This window comes from Rhipicephalus microplus, chromosome 3 (genome assembly GCF_043290135.1).
Source record: "Rhipicephalus microplus isolate Deutch F79 chromosome 3, USDA_Rmic, whole genome shotgun sequence".
Lineage (NCBI taxonomy): Eukaryota > Metazoa > Arthropoda > Arachnida > Ixodida > Ixodidae > Rhipicephalus > Rhipicephalus microplus.
Genome location: NC_134702.1, coordinates 103,278,910 through 103,298,411, shown reverse-complemented (window position 1 = coordinate 103,298,411; position 19,502 = coordinate 103,278,910). Strand labels below are relative to the sequence as shown.

Genomic DNA, 19,502 nt, shown 5'->3' with positions numbered 1-19,502 from the left:
TTCATGATGACGTCAATTATTTATCTGCGATGCACAGCCAACCTCGAGTAAAACAGGTCTACTGTTGGGCTTGTTAGGCTGTGCAGTATCATGATACAAAATTATTGCGATAGTATCTTAATGATACTCTTGATTAGCTGTAGTGAAGAAAAGAGTGCGTGCCTATTCAAGATGACGATAATTTTTCCTCCGCGACGCACGGCTCGAGCACAAGAACTCTGTTGGACATGCGAAAGCTGAGCAGTATCACGATACGAGAGTATCGCGATAGTATTTTAGAGATACGCCTGACTATCTGTATTTTTGTAGATAGATAAGCTTCGAGAATGTATTAGTATTCTGGCAGTGATATACAATAACAATATAACGACTGTATTTCCATAGTCTGGAGGACACGGGTGTCTCGTTACTCTATTGTCGGAAATGTGCTGATGATGTTTAGCAAGGGCAAGGAAAGCTGTTTTGACCCAAACCAAGCAAATGCGGGCCGCTGGTCAGTGATACCGAAATAGGAACACATGGCTCCCCGGTTACATAGAATGGCACGTGAGAAAATAGCCCGAATGCCGTTTACAAAAAAACAAACAAAAACAAAATGGCAAATCCCACGTACAGTGGGAATCACTGATATGCGAAGCACGAATGAGAAATGTTGATGTCGCTTTAAAATCGGCACAACGTTACGAGGTGGAGGTAAATGAGGCCGTACATAACTTCCGTGTCGTAATTATCATGTTTGGATGTGTGGTTTACCTTCTTCATCTATTCACATCACGTGATACCAAATTTAGTATAAGTGGAGCTAGCGAAACGGCCGCGAGCACGCTATAAGCGTGGTATGGTCTCATAATCTTATGTGACACGCGTGTCAGGATTATCATGTTTGCACCCGTTACATATTTCGTCATCCATTGATATCACGTAACACCAAATTTGGTATATGTGGAGCTAGCAAAACGGCCGCAAGCGCATCATGAAGGGCCCAATATACACCAATCCAACGTTGACGCGCACGCACGTTGGGCACAGCAACGCTACGTTAGCAAAACGCAAGCACTCTATATAGTCTGACGCCAGGCGGGACCAGCGTCCGTCGGCGCAACGCCACAGCAACCAGCGTGAAATGCGACATGCTGCATTTCGCACCGACGCGTTACCCGGACAAAACCGTGTCTCCCTTTTTCGTAACGGAGGGACACCGGACGTGCTGAAACGCACGTGCGTCAAAGCAACGCTGCGCGGCGCGCGCCTGCGAGTATATTATCCCTATAGAGGTCCTGTTCCTCCCCTTTATTTATTTTTTCAATAAAGGACTTTACATCCATCCTATGGCAGGACTGGCGCCTGGCGTGGTAACGCCGGCGTGCCGCGACGAAATGAACGACGGCGAGCACGTGCACTTCGTCACGTCGAAATGTATTGGCGCCTTGACGGTGGCATGTAATCATGTTCTCACATGACACGCATATCATGATTATCACGTTTCCACCAGTAACATGCCTGAGTCATCCATTGGGTTCACGTAATACCAAATTTGGCATATGTAAATCTAGCGAAACAGCTGCGAGCGCATCATCTGTGTGGCTTATAGTCATGTTGTTACATGACACACATATCGAGATTATCATGTTTGGATGTGTGATTTACCTATGTCGTCCGTTCGCATCGCGTAATACCGAGCTTGGTACTTGCGAAGCTAGAGAAACGGCCGCGAGCGTATCATGAGCATAGCATGTAGTCATGATGTTACATGACACGCATCTCATGTACATCATGTTTGCACCAGTATCACACCTACGTTATCCATTCACGTCCCATAATACCAAATTTGGTTTAAGCGAATGTAGCGAAACGGCCGCCTGTGCATCATGAGCGTGGCATGTAGTCATGTTGTTACATTACACGCATCTCATGATTATCATGTTTGCACCAGTCACACACCTTCGTCATCCATTCACGTACTGTAATTCCATATTTGATATATGTGACGCTAGCGAAACAGCCACGAGCGCATCATTAGCGTGGCATGTAGTCATGTTGTTACATGACACGTATTTCATGATTTTCATGTTAGGGTCTGTCGCTTGCGTCCGCCATGCAATCATGCCATACTACACCAGTTTTGCAACATGCTATGTGAACGAAACCACCGCAAGAGCTGTAGGACCATGCAATGTAAATCATGACATTCATGACATACATATCATGATATTTATGTTATGAATAGTCAAATATGTTCTTCATACAGTCATGTTATGCCATGCCAAGTTTGGTATTGATACCATTATCGAAACGGCCAGGAGAGCTAGAAGTCGTAGATGGCTAGATAGATAGATAGATAGATAGATAGATAGATAGATAGATAGATAGATAGATAGATAGATAGATAGATACGCTCAAAGTCGACGAAGTTCACTAAGAAAGGCTTCGCATTAAAAAAAAAAAATAAACCACGGAGTCAGTGCTCTCCGCCCCATGCCGATGAAAGTCGCTGCATTTCGGGGCCGGCATAGCATCTGTATATTTTTTTAAAGACAATAGTTTGTTCTCGAGATATAGTGGGGCGCAGAAACCTAATTTTGGTCTGTCTGTCTGATTGTGTGTCACACGATTCAGCCACCCGGCCTATGTCTAAACACTTGCTGAATGGCCAGCCATTTGAGCTGTTGTCTGCGTTAACACTTGTGAACATTGTCGACAAAAAGCTAAATATCACTTATATCTGAGGCGCAACATTAAATACGTAAAAGTATTAAGCAGTATGTTCTTTACAAGGATGAATGTTGATCCTTAATTATAGATATCCTTGTGCTGCTTAGGCTGCGCTCAAAATGCGACGCCATACGCACGAAAAAAAAAAAAAAAGTCCTTTTGCGATGATATATATGGAGCTGCTACCTGGCAGTGGTCTTGGATTCTGCACAAGCTCAAGTTTCCTGACGTAACTTCTAGATGGCGTCCGTATCTCACGCAGCGCCATATCTCACTCGGATGAGACCAGGACTCGCGTAGTACGGCAGGCCTACCGTTGGTCGACAACGTTTGCAGCGAGACACACAGATACGCTGGTTTTTATTTTTTTTTTTGATACTCGAGAATAAATGCTGCAGAAATTTACGTTCATGGCGGGAGTAATTCTTTATAATACGAGCTTGTGCTTCTCTTCAGTGATACACATTTCCCTTTCGCGAGTCTTGTGTTGCATACGGACCAGGGCAGCTCTGCGGAAAAGCCTGTTTTAGATGCGGAGCATCTAATACTCGAGGCTTGTAGTGCGGCGCCGTCCGCGAGCTTCCTCCTCCTCCTTCCACCATCTGTGCATCCCTTCCTCCTCTACACACCGCACGCGCTTCACTCCTCCACCATCTGTGCAGCCTTCCTCCTCTACACACAGCGTGCGCTTCTCCTCTTCACGAACATTCGCTAGGTGTATAATGTAGCGCGCATACGCCGTCGCGCTTCGAGAACATCGGCAGCTGACGCGCGCGCATGCGCCGTTGCGCTTCTCCCCCTTCTCGAACATTCGACAGCTGACGCGCGCATGCACCGTCACCCACCATCTGTGCCAAGCGCGCTTCTCCCCTTCGAGAACATTCTACAATTCTCCTGATTCTCCAGTGGACGCGCATGCGCCGTCGCGCTTCGAGAACATTCAACAGCTGACAGTGCATGCGCCGTCGCGCTGTATATATACTCAAGGCCGGCGCTCGCTCGCTCAGTTGCCGCTCGTCGGTTGGTTTGTACGGCGCGTCGACGTCCAAGGTCGCGGTGAAATGAATGCCAACGAATCCACAAACACAATGATCGACGTCCCTTCGACCAGCGCCACCCTTTCGCATACGTGTGTACGTGTTCACTCATTTAACACCCCCTCCTACAACCACGTTAACCAATTTAGCCATCGACCCAAGTAAGTCGCAATTTAACACCCCGTTTCACAACCACGTTAACCAATTTAGCCATCGACCCAAGCAACTCGCACTTTAACACCCCGTTAACCAATTATATGCTCCGCATCCTCCTCAGTGTTCCCCCGAGGGAAGCTGCGGGCAATTTTTTTCTGGAATGCCACATATTGTGCAGGCCCAGTTACATAACTAGGTCAAAAGGTAGCACTTCTTCATTTGTAACAGGGAGAAATCTGGTGCAGTAGGCATCAAGAGGCCTCTGCCTCTTGATTGTGAATGCAGTGAAAATAACTTGCTCTGTTTAGAAATTTGCAGCGAACGTAACTGATGCTTCGCAAACACAGGCGTCTTGTATACATGTTTGTGACAAATATTACATGCAGGTGAGAAATACTATGATTAGGACATAGTACATTACAAGCGTACTTCTAAAGTATCCCCAAAAGAGTTTACAACAGGTTCGAGAAATGCCACTCTTCGCGCTTTCCGCACAGGCCAGGCGTTTTCTGAAAGATTTTCGAAACATAGATATACATTATGGATAGATCAACGCTATGAGCGTCCCTTTTATCCTTTTATACCGGGACGGTGACGTGTGTGCCACCAGGCTCGCAAGAAACAAACAAAATCTTCTTTTTATGGTTTCGTAATGCCTTATCTGCTTCAATGAAATCTATCATATTATACCAAAAAAATATAAACGTGTGTTTCATCTCTCTGCCTCTTCAGGCAGAATGACCTCATTTTTTCACTATTTCTATCCTTTGTCTTTATGTTTCTGCCACCAGTACTCTAACCGTCTCTTACTTGCTTCTATCGCGGACGTGTCCAGCATTTCATGTTTGTCGCTGAAACCCATAGCCTCATGTAGGCTTGTACTCACTCGTATACCGGGTGGATATCGCCGCATTCAATCATAACATGTTTCATAGTTTTCTCAACTCCCCTCTGCATATACAAACATTGTCCTTCTTGTTTACTGAATCTCGCTTCACGACTACGCGTTCTAAGGCAACCCGACCTCGCTACGAACAGTAGCGCGCTTCCCCTTGAATTATCATAATACCTTTCCCGCCTTATTTCGTTCTTGCCCTTTCGGTAGTTACTGATAGCTGGCTTTTTGTCCACCGCTGTTATCAAATAAATCCTATCGGCCTCTCTGGCGTTTCGCTCAATGCTTTTCGTTGCCGTGTCGCTCACAATTCTAGCCGTATATCTGTGAGTCTCCCAGTTATTTTTCTACACGTTGTGTCCACGCTCTTTCTATACAAGTATCATCTAAACACCTTCCCTGCCCATCTACTCTCCTGCATTTTTCTAAGCCACAATCACCTCCCGAAAAGAGTGCCGCCATGCAGCTTTGAGGTCTCATTGGTGCCTACGATGCTCAGCAGGTTAGGTTATTTTAATTACTAAAAGGCAGCTCTAAGTACGTGGCCTTTTATTATAATCATTCATCATCGCTAACCATTATGTGGCCTTGTTAATGAAACAGGAGCAGCTTTCATGACAACCGGTAATGATTTGATACAAAGGCTTTCTTACAACGATCATGCATTCTAACGGAAACATCAGCTGACAATTTATTGCACACTTTTAGAACACTAGCCAGCCTACGACTAATTGAATGTACCTAGCGAAGTGAGACGTATACAGACGTCCTCCTCATTTCTTGTGGTCGGCTTTCATGGCTCCGACTTTGGTATCAGAAAATAGCAGGGCATCAAATGCTTCAATAGCCCGCAGAAGTTCTTCACCTTCCACCTTGCGTCCGGGAGTTCGCGATTTGGCGCGCACGTTTTTCAGCGATTTCTGCGCTTCTGTGTTGACAAAAGACGCAATCAGCTTTTCTTCCGAGATAAGTCGTGACGAACGGGTGGGCGAAGGTCTATCTGCCTTAAACCCCACGAAGCTCCCAGCGGATGAGGTTTTCGACCCGAGAACACTTGAGGTACCAGCTGATGACGGGTCTGGAAAACTGCGCGGGCTGCTCCAATATTTGGCATTATCCTGGTCAGGACTACTCACCTGTCCGGAGGGGAATGCCAGTGGTGGCGCGTATGGTCTATGAGCTTTTTGATGCTCTTGATTTTGTCCCGGAGGATAAGGTGGAGGCCTAACAGGGTGTCCACTACGTTCAGAATACGCGCTTGTTGATTGTGTGCCTGCTAGACCCACGGGACGCGAGCCTGCCCCTGCATCAGCTGAAGAAAAAGATGACATCGTGCGTTCCAGTTGAGGATAGACAGGTTGAAACGTTTTGCGAAAAGGGTCCTTAGATCTGAAACTGCCATCTGTCTTGCGTTCTTCTGAAGCCGTCGGCCGCATGGGCATGCCCATTCCGAGACTCTGGGGGGCATTTCGCCCCATCGATAGAGGGGATGATCGACCACTATCGACTATGGTTTGGTAGGGTCCCGGCAAGCGGTTCGCGTTCGTACTCAATGGCGCTTGTGGTCTTCCTCCTTCTTGCGGGGATCGTCGTTCTTGTTCGTATGCGGCTATGTGCGTTTGGCGCGAACCCAGTCCCAGAGATGGCGGCTGTGGATCATATGTGCCCTGCAGACTGGAGCCGGAACTCGGCTGAAAAGCGGAGCCGGCACCTGGCATGGTAAAGCCAAAAGGAGTATCACGAGGAATGGTGACGTCACTTCGTGCTCCGTAGGGCAAGCGCGTAACACTTTCGCCGCCTGGTGGTGGGTATTGCGCGAACCCACATGACGGTGCTGCAAAAAATGAAGCAGAAATCGTCGTAATAAATGACATAGCTTGTAATGAGAATAAAAGATCAAGACACTAGACAGCCACTGCAAATTTAGAAGAAGACAAAAAAAGCAAAAAAAAAAAACAGAAGCGCCTAGGGGCGCATCTCAATGAGTGTTCTGATTTTAACCGTTAAAAGTGCTCAGTTCTTCATGTTATACATAACCAGGTGCCACCTGGATGCGTGCGTCTCGTGGTGAACGTGATTTCACAACTTAATTTAATGCTAATTATGGTTAGCCCGTAATATCAAATGCAACAATGAATCAAACGGTGGCAAGTGCGACGTTGAGAAGACAACATCTGTCGTTTCCACGACAATTACCATACATCATATCAACATGACGAGAAGCTCCCGGTAGTCTTTTACGTCAGCTGCGTCTTTATCATCTCCGTAGTCTATTGTCTCGTGCTTCTGCTTAATATCATCAGGAGTGCGAAGAAGAGGAGTATTCTTCGCACACATGATGACAGTAAGTATAAGCGCTAGACGACAGACAAGAGAGATGATAAAGACGCAGCTATAATCTTCCTCGCATTCTTGTGATTGTGAATATGTGATTCAATGTTAATCATCCCAATGAACCCGTAACTACATTGCAATCACGGCGGGCAAAACAAGCCTTAAAACTAATTTACCCGTCGCAACCGCAGAGAAAGTTCTAACTAGACCTGAATTAACGTTTCGAACTATTGTTTCTTCGCATGTACTGTAACACGTTTGAATGGATGGCTTTCCATTGTGCACAAGTGGCTAAGGTAGGTGTTCTTCAATGTACAAAACAAGTGCCTTGAACAGGCTCTCTTTGTCGTCTCGGGGTAACTTGTCATGCTTCCTGCAATACTACCTCTGCAGTAAAAACAAAAGATGGGAATAAAATTTCAACATCCATTCATAGCCGAAACCTTCAGATTAATATTTTCATTCTTGGACGAAGCCTAAACAGAACAAATATGCTTACGTAATTAGTCGAAACACAATAAAATGGCACTTTACGTTTGATAGAGACACATGTCACCTTGCATAAGTAGGCTATTACTAATAGTCATGTATTAAAACATGGCGTTCAGCGTGGAAACAGCGTATTACCTGCTACTGCAGGAAAATAAAGTGTACCTGCTGGGAGGCGTGGAGCAGAGGCGCCCCCAGGCAGGTGACCCACGGGGTAACATCCCTGGGGTGTAAAACCCTGGTCTGGACGTGAAGCGGCCTGTGCGATACCCTGGTTTTGCGGACCATATCCCTGTGGTGGCGCTGGGAAACCGAGGCCTCCCGTGGGAGGAGCGTCTGGTCGCTGTGGCGCTCCGAATCCGGGAGTCCGTTGACTCGCCATCCTCTGCAATCCACGTTCTGCTTTAAGTGATTAAAATAACGCTCGGAAATATATGGCCCTCGATTCTGATGTAGCCAGACAGGTAATCGCACCATGACACAAAGAACGTGGGCATCAACTGCCATTCTACCTGGCTCACATTTGTACAAGGAGCAACCACCTCTATCGCAATGACGCAATGGTACAGCTGGTCTATATTCACTGAAAGACGTCGCAATTGAGCTTTACTAACACTCCAAAACAAATAAAGAAACCATTATTAAATTTCTATTAGGAATATGAGCTTTGTTACTGAATATTAAACACGCGGCGTAAACAGTGCGATCGTCGATTGGTTCTCCTATTTCGCAAATGTATAAAAATATGGGTAGAAAACATTGCTGTGATAATAGCTCAGCACTGACACTGTTATGGCGAGTAAAACAATGTAGCATGTAGTGAACGTAATCTCAGAAGGCGTACTCTTCGAATGTCATTATTGTTGAGAGGCAAGCTACGAGCACCATACGAAGCAATAGAGCGTTACGTGATGGTAATTGCACAATACCATGTATCTGTACGAAACAAAATTATGCATTCGAATCGAACAGCTCAAGTATATCAACAAGGCCTTAAGTAATAAAGCAACGCACCACTCCCGACCGAAATAGTAAAGGAGATGCAAAATAATGTGCATTAACCTGAAGATAACAGTGGTTGGTTAGTCAGTTGACCCTTGATAACCTGGCGGAACCCACCGCGGGCGATAGGTCTTAAAATGAGCAACTAATGATGATGATGATGATTATCCTTGATACTCTGGCGCACACCCACAAAGGGGGATCGGCCAAGAACCAGGCGGCAGGATCTTAAGTAAACGGCTTATGGTTTTTCAAACACAACGTAATTTCGGAATGAAAAAAATATATTGAAAGAAAAGCCGAAAATCGGAAAAGGACAGCAACTAAACTCACCATAAAACCGTCGTCCTCTTTATCGTCGAGGGGTGTCCAGAGGTATGAAGGATAGAACTCTATTTGCCGATAAGAGTAAGAAGAAAGCTGAACGAAGGGAACGAATTAAGGTACGTATATTGCAATATATCTCAATTACTGAACCGTTATTATTGCACTCACAAGTGTTGTATATTTAGTACGGTGCCGTTTTTCGTGTATCTAGTTCGAGAGCTGCCGTGATGATTTCCCTAGATTTAAACGAGAGTGGAGAGGTCAATTAGACGGATAAAAAACCAGCTCATAATGCAAATTTGTTTTCTGTTTTCTATACATATTTTATCTCTTCTATTTATATCTGATGCACACACAGACATGTGAACTGGAAATATAGTAATAATCAGGGCCAGTGAAACAATGCTTCAGAACATCAATATCAGATCACAATAAAAATTGATTTGCAAATAAACAAAAAAGAAAATATGTTTAGGAATAGCAATGTGCTTAACCACTCATCAAAACGAACGAATATTAGCACTATCTTGATTTGACACTTTGCACTCGTTACATACGCGTGTGTAGAACATGTGTGTACTTATATCTAAAAAAAATGTGTACTACAGCTGTAATAAATTATATTTTATGAGAAGACATTGAAGAAAATTAAAGAACCCTTGGTAGTCGATATTTTCGTAGCCCTTCACTACGGCGTCTCTCATATTATTCTAGTGGTGTTGGGATGTTAAACCCCACATATCTCATATAGTCACATTCCACATTTTTGACAAATCTCTTCAAAATTTCTTTTGCGATTTCATCAATGAATCTACTGCTTCAGAACTTCACAATACTTTAAGATGATTGGTCGTAACAATTTTCAACTTTAAAGGCAATTCATTTCCTATCCAGAAGATGCTCGCTGTTCATTTTGTTTCCACGAACGAATAAAATAAAATGAATTGAAAGAGTATGATGGTTGGGCCCGAAATTTTTGAGTGAAGTAGCTTGAGAGGAAGGAGTGAGTAGAAATACAAAACAGTGCTGAGTACTCTGTGGGGAATGAAGGGCCGCATGTACTTTTGCACATGCATGACACATGGTGTCCTCCTTGGTGCACAATGAAGAGTGGTACTGATGCGACATCAACAAAAAATTTATCGGGCACCTACGAAAATTCGCTAAGCTCCTTTCGCAAGATGCCTGTCATATGTTCGTAATAACAAAAGGTATTACCTTACCATGCAGCGATGTTTTTGCTTGTGGTGGGAGTCCTACATTGGCCCGTCGCACAGACGTTCTGTTGTTCAGTTGGCCTGTGTTGTACCTGATGCGTAGCCACTCCTATAGTCATGCAGCCAAGGCGTCGGTGGTGGCTGGTTTCATGGTATAACACGAATGATGGAAAACGCCCGACGCCACTGCTGCCCTCTTTGGGATTACTTGGTACTCATTGGAACATGGCCATGGCTTCAAGATTATTCGTGATGATTGGCGATGATCGAACGTAACGTGCCAATACCACGAGGTCTGTCAAATCATTTCTTCTGTTTAGCAAGTGAAGTGAATATTTTGATGTCTATGCAGCAATGTTTTCTGACCGAGGAGTCGTACTGTAGTGTTTCGTGTGCGCTGATCTGCATCTGGCTCTTCATTGACTGTGACAAGACAATGACGACGCTCCTGTTTACAGCGACAGAAGTTCTGATGAGGCTAGCGAATATCACCGCCTCCGTGCACAGGGACGTAGCACGTATTAAACCGGCCAATGCTTGTACCGTCAAAGCATGCTCTTTTTAAGGTTGAAATTTATTGAAACCTCTAACATGGCACTGGATTGCTCTAAAAGCAGTACCCGCTACACAATGTGAATATGAGTTCATGAGCTGGAGCGGATCATCAGAGCAGTTGCTTGTGCTATTTAATGCGAAACAGTGCTGACGGTAATAATGAAAAAGAAAAAAACATACGATTCATGCCAATATGCATCTTAGCGTATATAAGGAAGTGTTTTTAGTAGGCACTTAGTATGTGGAAAAGAAGGCCGACAGAAAATTTATATGTCCTAATTACCTTAGCAAAAGCAAATACTAAAGTACGGGATGGTCTGAGGGTCTCATTTACTGTAATATACGCAACTAATAAAACCGAAGGACCTTTGAGCGAAGGTAAGCATAGGGTAAATTATTTATATTTTTATAACTGTATAACTGTATAAAAATTTACTTAAATTGAAAAAAAAAATAAAGTGATGCAACAGCACCCTTAAATGTAGAAATATATATACCAAGTGCATTCAGTTATTTGGGATCAGTGTGTGCTAGCGTCAGCAAGAGAGTGATTTGCAAGTGAGCGCATTCAGAAGTTTCTGATTTTGTCTCGACTGCCTGATTGCATAGTAATTGTATTGATGTCATTAAGTATAGGTATTAATGGTTTTAAATGACCTGTGTTTCAGCATCCATTACAGGAAGTATGTTCATAGGAGAAGTTTGAATGTAGGCGTACTCTAGCGGTATTCTGCTTCCCAGTGGGCACGTAAAAATGAGTTTAGTTAAAAAATGATAATGTACTCACAAGGAACATCGACAAAAGAAACTTTAGAGGCAGGTCAGATAATTTCTTTTTAAGAGGATGAGGTTCGAACAATTAGCACTTGGTTAAAGTAGGACATCACGGATCGATGATGGATGGATGAAAAACTTTTATTGGGGTCCTGAAGGATTCCACCCCCGTTTTATAGGGGTAGGATCGCGGGCCGCTTTCACGTTGGGACGGCGATGCCCAGCCTCACCGCCGCATCGTGGGCCTTCTTGACAGCCTTGAGTTGTTGTATGAGAACCGTACTTGTGAGCATTAAATGAAAGGTGTTCTCAGAAAATTCTTCATTTTTTCTTTGTAAAGAGGGGCACCTCCAGAGCATGTGGTTAAAATCACTGCGATTCTGGCAGTCCGGACAAAGTTCTGAAATATCGGAGTAATGGCTATAGGTAACGAGGCTATGGTATGTTCCCGTCTGAAGCATGCGAAGAGAGATTGCCTGTGGCCTAGACAACTTTTCGTTTGGCAATGAAAAGGACCTACGGCCTAATTGATAATGCTTCGTGATCTCGTTGAAGGTAGTCAACATGTCCCTAAAATGAAGGCTGGGGGCTGACTCCTCTGTCTGAGAAGCACAAGTCCCGGCGCGGTAAGTGAAGCTTCGCGCCTTGGAGTGGACTAGCTCGTTGACATTGGGAAGGCCTCCGACCCTCAAGCCAAGGTGAGCAGGGAACCAAATAATTGTGTGGTTGGTGCATTCCTTGTGAGCGAGAATTCTCAAAACTTCCTTGCACACGGAACCAGAAGCGAAGGCCCTAGCAGCGGATTTAGAGTCCGTATAAATATCAGTCCTTTGTGGATCAAAGAGTGCTAGTGCAATGGCCATCTGTTCTGCTTTGTAAGAAGAAGTGGTTCGAACCAACGCTGAGGATAAAATCTGACCCTAAGTATCTACGGATACTACCGCAAAGCGAGCGGAAACGCCATACTGAGCGGCATCAACAAAGCATGAAACAGACGAGTGTTTGTGCATGATGATAAGGGGCGCGAAAAAAAAAAAACGACACACAACAGAGAAGAAGTACACGGGACGACGCGCTACTAGCAACTGGAATATTTTATTCAGGAAACACCATTTATACCGCAGTGACATCAAATTTAACCCAACGAATCGACCAAAAACTAAAAATACGTGCTCAGCATGCCTATAAGTAACGTTGCAGATAGGCTATCTCCCCTTCCTGCAGACTGATAGAGGGGTGGCTGATGCAATCAGGCCCCTCCCTCTGGATAAAAAGGGGAAGGGGAGATAGCCTATCTGCAACGTTACTTATAGGCATGCTGAGCACGTATTTTTAGTTTTTGGTCGATTCGTTGGGTTAAATTTGATGTCACTGCGGTATAAATGGTGTTTCCTGAATAAAATATTCCAGTTGCTAGTAGCGCGTCGTCCCGTGTACTTCTTCTCTGTTGTGTGTCGTTTTTTTTCGCGCCCCTTATCATCATGAACCAGCACCAACTCGCCCAACTTTTTACTTTACTGAGTGTTTGTGAGCTTGAGCTAAAAGAGAAGAGGCTCGAGCGACACGCCTGCCCGCGTTGTACTGTGGATACATATTTCGTGGAAGGGGGCATACTTTGATGCGAGAGCGTATATAATCATCGAGTGGCGTATTTTGCACTTCGAGCGTCAGGGGGTTGACTCCAGTGTCAACCAGAATCTTTCTCCCCGCTGGTGTGATCGAAAGCCTGGCAACCTGTGCCGTTTGTTGAGCCTCGATAACTTCTTCAAGCGTGTTGTGGACTCCAAGTTTCAGAAGGTTCTCAGTGCTTGTGTGCATAGGAATGCCAAGAACTTTCTCGATGCTTTTCCTTATGAGGGTGTTCAATTTATTTCTTTCATGGAGTTGCCACCTGTGCATAGATGCGACATAGCTTATGTAGTTCATCAAGAATGCATGGAATAGTCTGAGGAGGTTGTGCTCTCGAAGACCACACCGACTGTTGGAAAATCGTGAGATTAGTCGGATGACCCCTTCCGCCTTAGAAGTCAGACGGTGGATCGTGCGGCCGTTCTGTCCATTAGCCTCGATAATCATGCCCAGAACGCGTATGAAGTCCACCCTTGGAATACGCTGCCCCGATGCCGTGTGCAGCCTAATGTCGATGTCAGCCAGTGGTTGCCAGTTTTTGGGTTTGGGTCCCCGTCTCGAGGGTCGATATAAGAGAAGTTCGGACTTTGCTGGCGAGAGCTTGAGGCCATTTCATTTATGTAGACTTCAACACAGTCTACGGCCTCTTGAAGAGAGCTCTCCACAGAGCCCTCCGAGCCACCGACACACCATATGGTGATGTCGTCCGCGTAGATGGCGAACTTGATGCCTTCTTGGTTTGAGAGCCTTGCAGCAAGGCCGCACATTGCAATGTTAAAAAGCAGTGGGGAGACGACTGAGCCCTACGGGGTGCCGAAGGAACCGAGATCGTAGAGCTCAGACTTGTGATCCCCAAGCTGTATAGTGGCTTTTCTATTCCTGAGGAACGAGCTGGTGAACTTGTGAAAGTTGGCTACTGAGTTTAGAGAAGAGATGGAGGCAAGTATGTGGGAGTGCGAGACATTATCAAAGGCCTTTTCAAGATCTAGACCGAGAATAGCTCTAACGTCTTTTGTCTCCTGATATATGATGTGATGCTTCAGCATTTTCATGAAACATAAAATGTAGGGTTAAAGATAATGTTCCTGCTTCTTTTTCGTCATTTATAGATAGTGTCATATCGGCATAGTAATTTCTCAAGCTTTGACATCCCAACTACCGTTACTTCTTACCGGCCAAATTCGAAGAAGCATGATTCGATTATTTCGAGCAATCACTCGTAGAGCTAATCAAAATAAAGAAAATGCAGCACATTAGCACGTGAGTTCCATGCACTTGTGAACAAAATTTAGGGAACCAAATGGCGTTACAAACATCTTTTTTCTATCTAGCTGGAGTACCTTGGTGGAAGTCCAGTCATGCCGGCTATGTGCCAAAGTTTTGCCAATGAGAAAGCAATCCTGCGCTCTGGACCTGTGCTCGGAGATATTTTTATTTGTCGTTGGTGTCGTGGTCCCTTGACTTTCGCTCAAGGCTGTCCATGCAATCTTTGGCCATGATAGATGGTACCCTCCAGTACTGGGGAATGAGTTCAGGTTGTGGCAACATCAATTTACAAAAAAAAGTCGTGGCTATACTCTTCATTAAATTGTTCAAGAAAAAGTCTTCTAAAGAAACATAATGCCCGAAAAATTTACAAGGCTCACACGCAGCATCAGACATGGTAAAAAAAGAGAGCCTTTTTATTGTGTTGACAGTCGTTTCCCTAGTCAAAATAACTTCTCCTTTTTTTGCGTTACACCACTCCAAGCTTTCGCTGTTAAACTACTTTAGGTTACGATATTGAGAGAGTGGTATCACAGTGACGTGTACAGTGGGACGTTGGACATTGAGAGTTGGCCTCAGTAATCTGGAGACAACTCTCAATGCGCTTGCAGTGCTATATTCTCTTTTGTTGGTTGTACGTGTCGCAAGAAAACACGAAAGAATGGAGTAACAACCAACGATTCTTTGAGGAACTTGGTCTGCATGCAGGACGCAAAGTTCCCAAATTCAGCTGACTATGTTGACTGGCCATGCGAATGTCCATTGCGATGGGATTGTATTTCAGATATTGAGGGTTCCAACGCTTTATAATAAAACAAGAATTTGCTGTATGAGCATCCTAACTCCCACGCGCGGAAAACGTTAACAATGCCTGCCAAGGATCAAGGAACAGAAAAAAGCCCCAAGGAATAAAAAAAAAAAACTCCCAAGCATTTCCCCGAGGGTGAACACGGTTAAGTGCGAATACACGGGGTGATGCTATGAGGGGTATTTATTAATCGCACTATTATATTTATTAATCACACTATGGTGCCTTTATGGTGTAATGGTTCCTGGGAATCGCAATTTGATCACACGGGGGAGTTTACGTTAACTCACTGGCGAATGCCAACGGATTTTAACTTTACTCCCCCTCAGGACCCGCTCTCGACGGGAGACTGAGAGAGAAGGCGGGCGCGCGAGAGAGAGGGGTGCGCGCGCAGCTGCAGCGAGTGAGGAGAGCGGAGGAGCGAGTGAAGGGGGAGGGGGTATAAGGCGCGTTACTGACACCGATATCAGCGTCGCGTCCGTGGCTTATTCGGTAGAGCGTCGCGCTGCGGCCTGCCAAGTCCTCTTTCTTTTAAAGATAGAGAGAAGACTGCGGACACCGCCGACGGCGGTGGATGGTTTCGGGTCGCTTATAAAGTGTATTCACACTTAAAAAAGTTCTCTTTGCAATGCCTCAAAGTAGTGTCACAGCTCCTTAAGGCCATTGTTAGATTTTGTTCATTGTATAGTTGCCCATAAAAAAAATTGTCAGATCCCACGTACAGTGGGAATCGATGATATGCAAAGCACAAATGAGGAATGTTGATATGGCACCTTAAAATCAGCACAACATTACGAGGTCGACTTAAGCGATGTAGTACATGATTTCCGTGTCATGATTAGCTTGTTTGGATGTGTCGTTTATTTTCGTCATCTATTCACGCCGCGTGATACCTAATTTAGACTATGTGCAGCTAGCGAAACAGCCATGAGCACGCTATGAGCATGGTATATTGTCATGTTCTTACTTGACACGCGTGTCAGGATTAACATGCTTGCACCAGTCATATATTTGGACATTCATTCACGTCACGTAACACCAAATTCGCTATATGTGGAGACAGCAAAACGGCCGCGAGTGCATCATGAAAGGCCGAGTATATTCCAATGTAGCATTGACGCGCGCGCACGCTGGGCACAGCGACGTTACGTTAGCAAAACGCGAGCCCTTTATAGTATGACGCCAGGCACGAACAGCGTTCGTAGGCGCGGCCCGAAGGCAACCAAGCGCGAAATGCGACATGCTGCATTTCGCGCCCATGTGTTACCTAGACAACACTGCGTCTCCCTCTTTTCGTGACGGAAGGACGCCGGACGCGCTGAAACGCTCATGCGTCAAAGCGACGCAGCGCGGCGCGCGCCTGTGAGTATATTATCCCTATAGAGGTCCTGTTCCTCCCCTTTTTTATTTTTTCAATAAAGGACTTTACAACCTTTCTATGGCAGGACCGGCGCCTGGCGTGGCAACGCCGGCGTGCCGCGACGAAATGAACGACGGCGAGCACGTGCACTGCGTCACGTCGAAATGTATTGGCGCCTTGACGGTGGCATGTAATCATGTTCTCACATGACACGCATATCATGATTATCACGTTTCCACCAGTAACATGCCTGAGTCATCCATTGGGTTCACGTAATACCAAATTTGGCATATGTAAATCTAGCGAAACAGCTGCGAGCGCATCATCTGTGTGGCTTATAGTCATGTTGTTACATGACACACATATCGAGATTATCATGTTTGGATGTGTGATTTACCTATGTCGTCCGTTCGCATCGCGTAATACCGAGCTTGGTACTTGTGAAGCTAAAGAAACGGCTGCGAGCGTATCATGAGCTTAGCATGTAGTCATGATGTTACATGACACGCATCTCATGTTCATCATGTTTGCACCAGTATCACACCTACGTTATCCATTCACGTCGCATAATACCAAATTTAGTATAAGCCAATGTAGCGAAACGACCGCGCGCGCATCATGAGCGTGGCATGTAGTCATGTTGCTACATTACACCCATGTCATCATTTTCATGTTAGAGTCTGTCGCTTGTGTTCGCCATGCAATCCCGTCATACCATAGCAGTTTTGCAACATGCCATGTGAACAAAGCCACCGCAAGAGCCGCAGGACCATGAAACGTAAATCATCACATTCGTGACATATATAACATGACTTTCATGTTATGTCTAGTCAAATATGTTTTTCATACAGTCATGTTATGCCATACCACGTTTTGTATCGATACCATCACCGAAACGGCCAGGAGAACTAAAAGTCGTAGGCGGCTAGATAGATAGATAGATAGATAGATAGATATATAGATAGATAGATAGATAGATAGATAGATAGATAGATAGATAGATAGATAGATAGATACGCTCAAAGTCGCCGCGAAGTTCGCCAAGAAATGCTTGGCATTTAAAAGCAATATCCTTGTACATTATTATGGCGAACTAACTTCTTTACTAAGGAAAGATTGAACAAAACTTCCTCGCCAATTATACAATAAAACGAAGCCTATAGATTTCTTAAAAGTATAGCTACAAAACTATACAAAAGCGTAATGCCACAATTCATTGCTCTTCCTTAGCGACAAGTGCTCAATGTTACACACAGCTGAAATAGCTTAAAAATAAAAATTGAAGCGGTACATATTAGAGAAAAGTTGGTGACCTTCGTCGAAACCGAAGTTTCCAGGTTGCAGAACTATCGCAGCTGTGGTGCAAGCATCCGGTGTTAGATAAAGGTATGTAACGGCAACGCATGCGCGAAATTTCAACGCGTGCGTCAGTCATTTCCTGCGAAAAAGCACCATTTTGTTCTGAAGGTTCTTATTTACTTTATGTGCTGTATAGAGTTGAGCAGTAAGTTCTTCTATGGGAACGCTTCATCTCTTCAAAAAGAAGGCTCATTCGTTTTGGCTCGACACACCAAATTTGTCAAGTGGAATAAAAATTTGGTGGATCTGGCTCACTGTAGGGATCAATGTAATGCGAAGCATCACGTAATTTTAGATCTCCATAGCTTGTTTGTCTTTCAGGCTTCATGTATTAAGGAGAAACATAATAACCACCGAACTCATTTGCGAAGTAGCTATACAGAGGCACCATTACACCAAGATTCCATGCGCCCGATTCAGGTCTTCGGCACTCCCGATCAGTCGTAACCCATGGTGTAGGTTGGATCTCGCGAAGGCTCTCTTACAAAGGCCGTGGATGTGGTGAGAATTCAGGATCGGTTTAGAAGCAATTTTCGACAGCCTACTACAATATGTTGAAGGTACCCGGATTTCCTACAGAACTTGATTGATAAGTAGGGTTTAACGCCCAAAAACCACCATATGGTTATGAGACACGCCGTAGTGGAGGGCTCCGGAAATTTCGACCTAGAGAACTGTCGTTGCAGCTGAAATTGAGTAGGGGATACGTGGTGGTCTCCGATTTGATTTGAGAAAGACTTGACCTGTAGAGCCCGGAGAGATTCCGCCTGCTTGTTAGGTATACTGACTAAAAGGCTGGACGGTATAATACGCGGTGGAGTTTACAATGTCATTTAACAACATCATGTACCATGACGTATAAGAGAACCGTCCCGTTGCGGGAAGCAGAATTTTCAGAGAATGCATAGTCGCAGTTGATGCCAACACGAGCTTCTTTCAAAGCGTACGTGCCCTTTAAAAAGCGTGGAAAGAGGCAACTTGCACAGTTGTGAGTGTCTTCTTGAATTCGTCGGCCAAATTGAAAAACTGATTTCAAAAAGTACGGCAGACACCGCTGTTGTGATATCTGTCCATTACATGACCATCCCAGTAATTTTTATTCACTCTCGCTTCAGAGATAGAGGTCACGTGGTGATCAATACTGTTGTCACTTGTGCTGTATCAAGGCAAAAAAAAAACATTGCAGTGGAGCCCATGAACGACAGCTATTATAGCTTTAAACTAGCTGAGCGCCCATACAAGTAAGCGAGGTTTAAGAATACAAAACACCTCTGTAGTCCACGCACACATTATTGTGTCAATTTGTCCATTGAATAAATGAGTAACAATTTTACTGCATGGACCACGTAATGAATGTGACAGGAACAAATCGAAGAGTTGTATGAAGTAAGAATTGTAGCTATTTTTTGGAATCTGACGTTGCCTAAATCTGAAAGAAAAGCTAATGTTGCAAAACATGGTTGCTGCAGCGAGTGAATTGACTTTTCTTCAGTCACTTAAACGCCAACGGCAGTGAAACCGCAGCACGTTCGAAGGTATGAGACGTCTGCTATATATAATCCTTGTAAGTACATGATGTGCA

The 19,502-nt window shown here is 44.7% G+C and overlaps 1 protein-coding gene across 2 annotated transcripts; it reads right to left on the bottom strand.

The window, feature by feature from the left end:
• Positions 1 to 5,465: 5,465 nt before the first annotated feature.
• On the bottom strand, positions 5,466 to 10,554 carry LOC142803273 (uncharacterized). 2 transcript variants are annotated; one of them, XM_075888400.1, is made up of 3 exons: positions 10,171 to 10,554; positions 7,789 to 8,008; positions 5,466 to 6,634 (listed from the first exon to the last, which is right to left on the bottom strand). In XM_075888400.1, exons 1-3 carry the CDS (start codon positions 10,176 to 10,178, stop codon positions 6,410 to 6,412), a joined length of 453 nt encoding a protein of 150 aa, XP_075744515.1. In that variant the 5' UTR covers positions 10,179 to 10,554; the 3' UTR covers positions 5,466 to 6,409. The 2 variants fall into 2 exon arrangements, with proteins under 2 accessions (XP_075744515.1, XP_075744514.1); XM_075888399.1 differs by having other exon boundaries at positions 10,176 to 10,554.
• Between the last annotated feature and the right edge of the window lie 8,948 nt (positions 10,555 to 19,502).

Excerpts from the sequence above, each read along its gene's own strand:
- LOC142803273 (XM_075888399.1), bottom strand. Across the intron at positions 6,635-7,788 it reads TGCTCCACGCCTCCCAGCAG|CACCGTCATGTGGGTTCGCG; the intron begins GTACACTTTATT and ends CATTTTTTGCAG.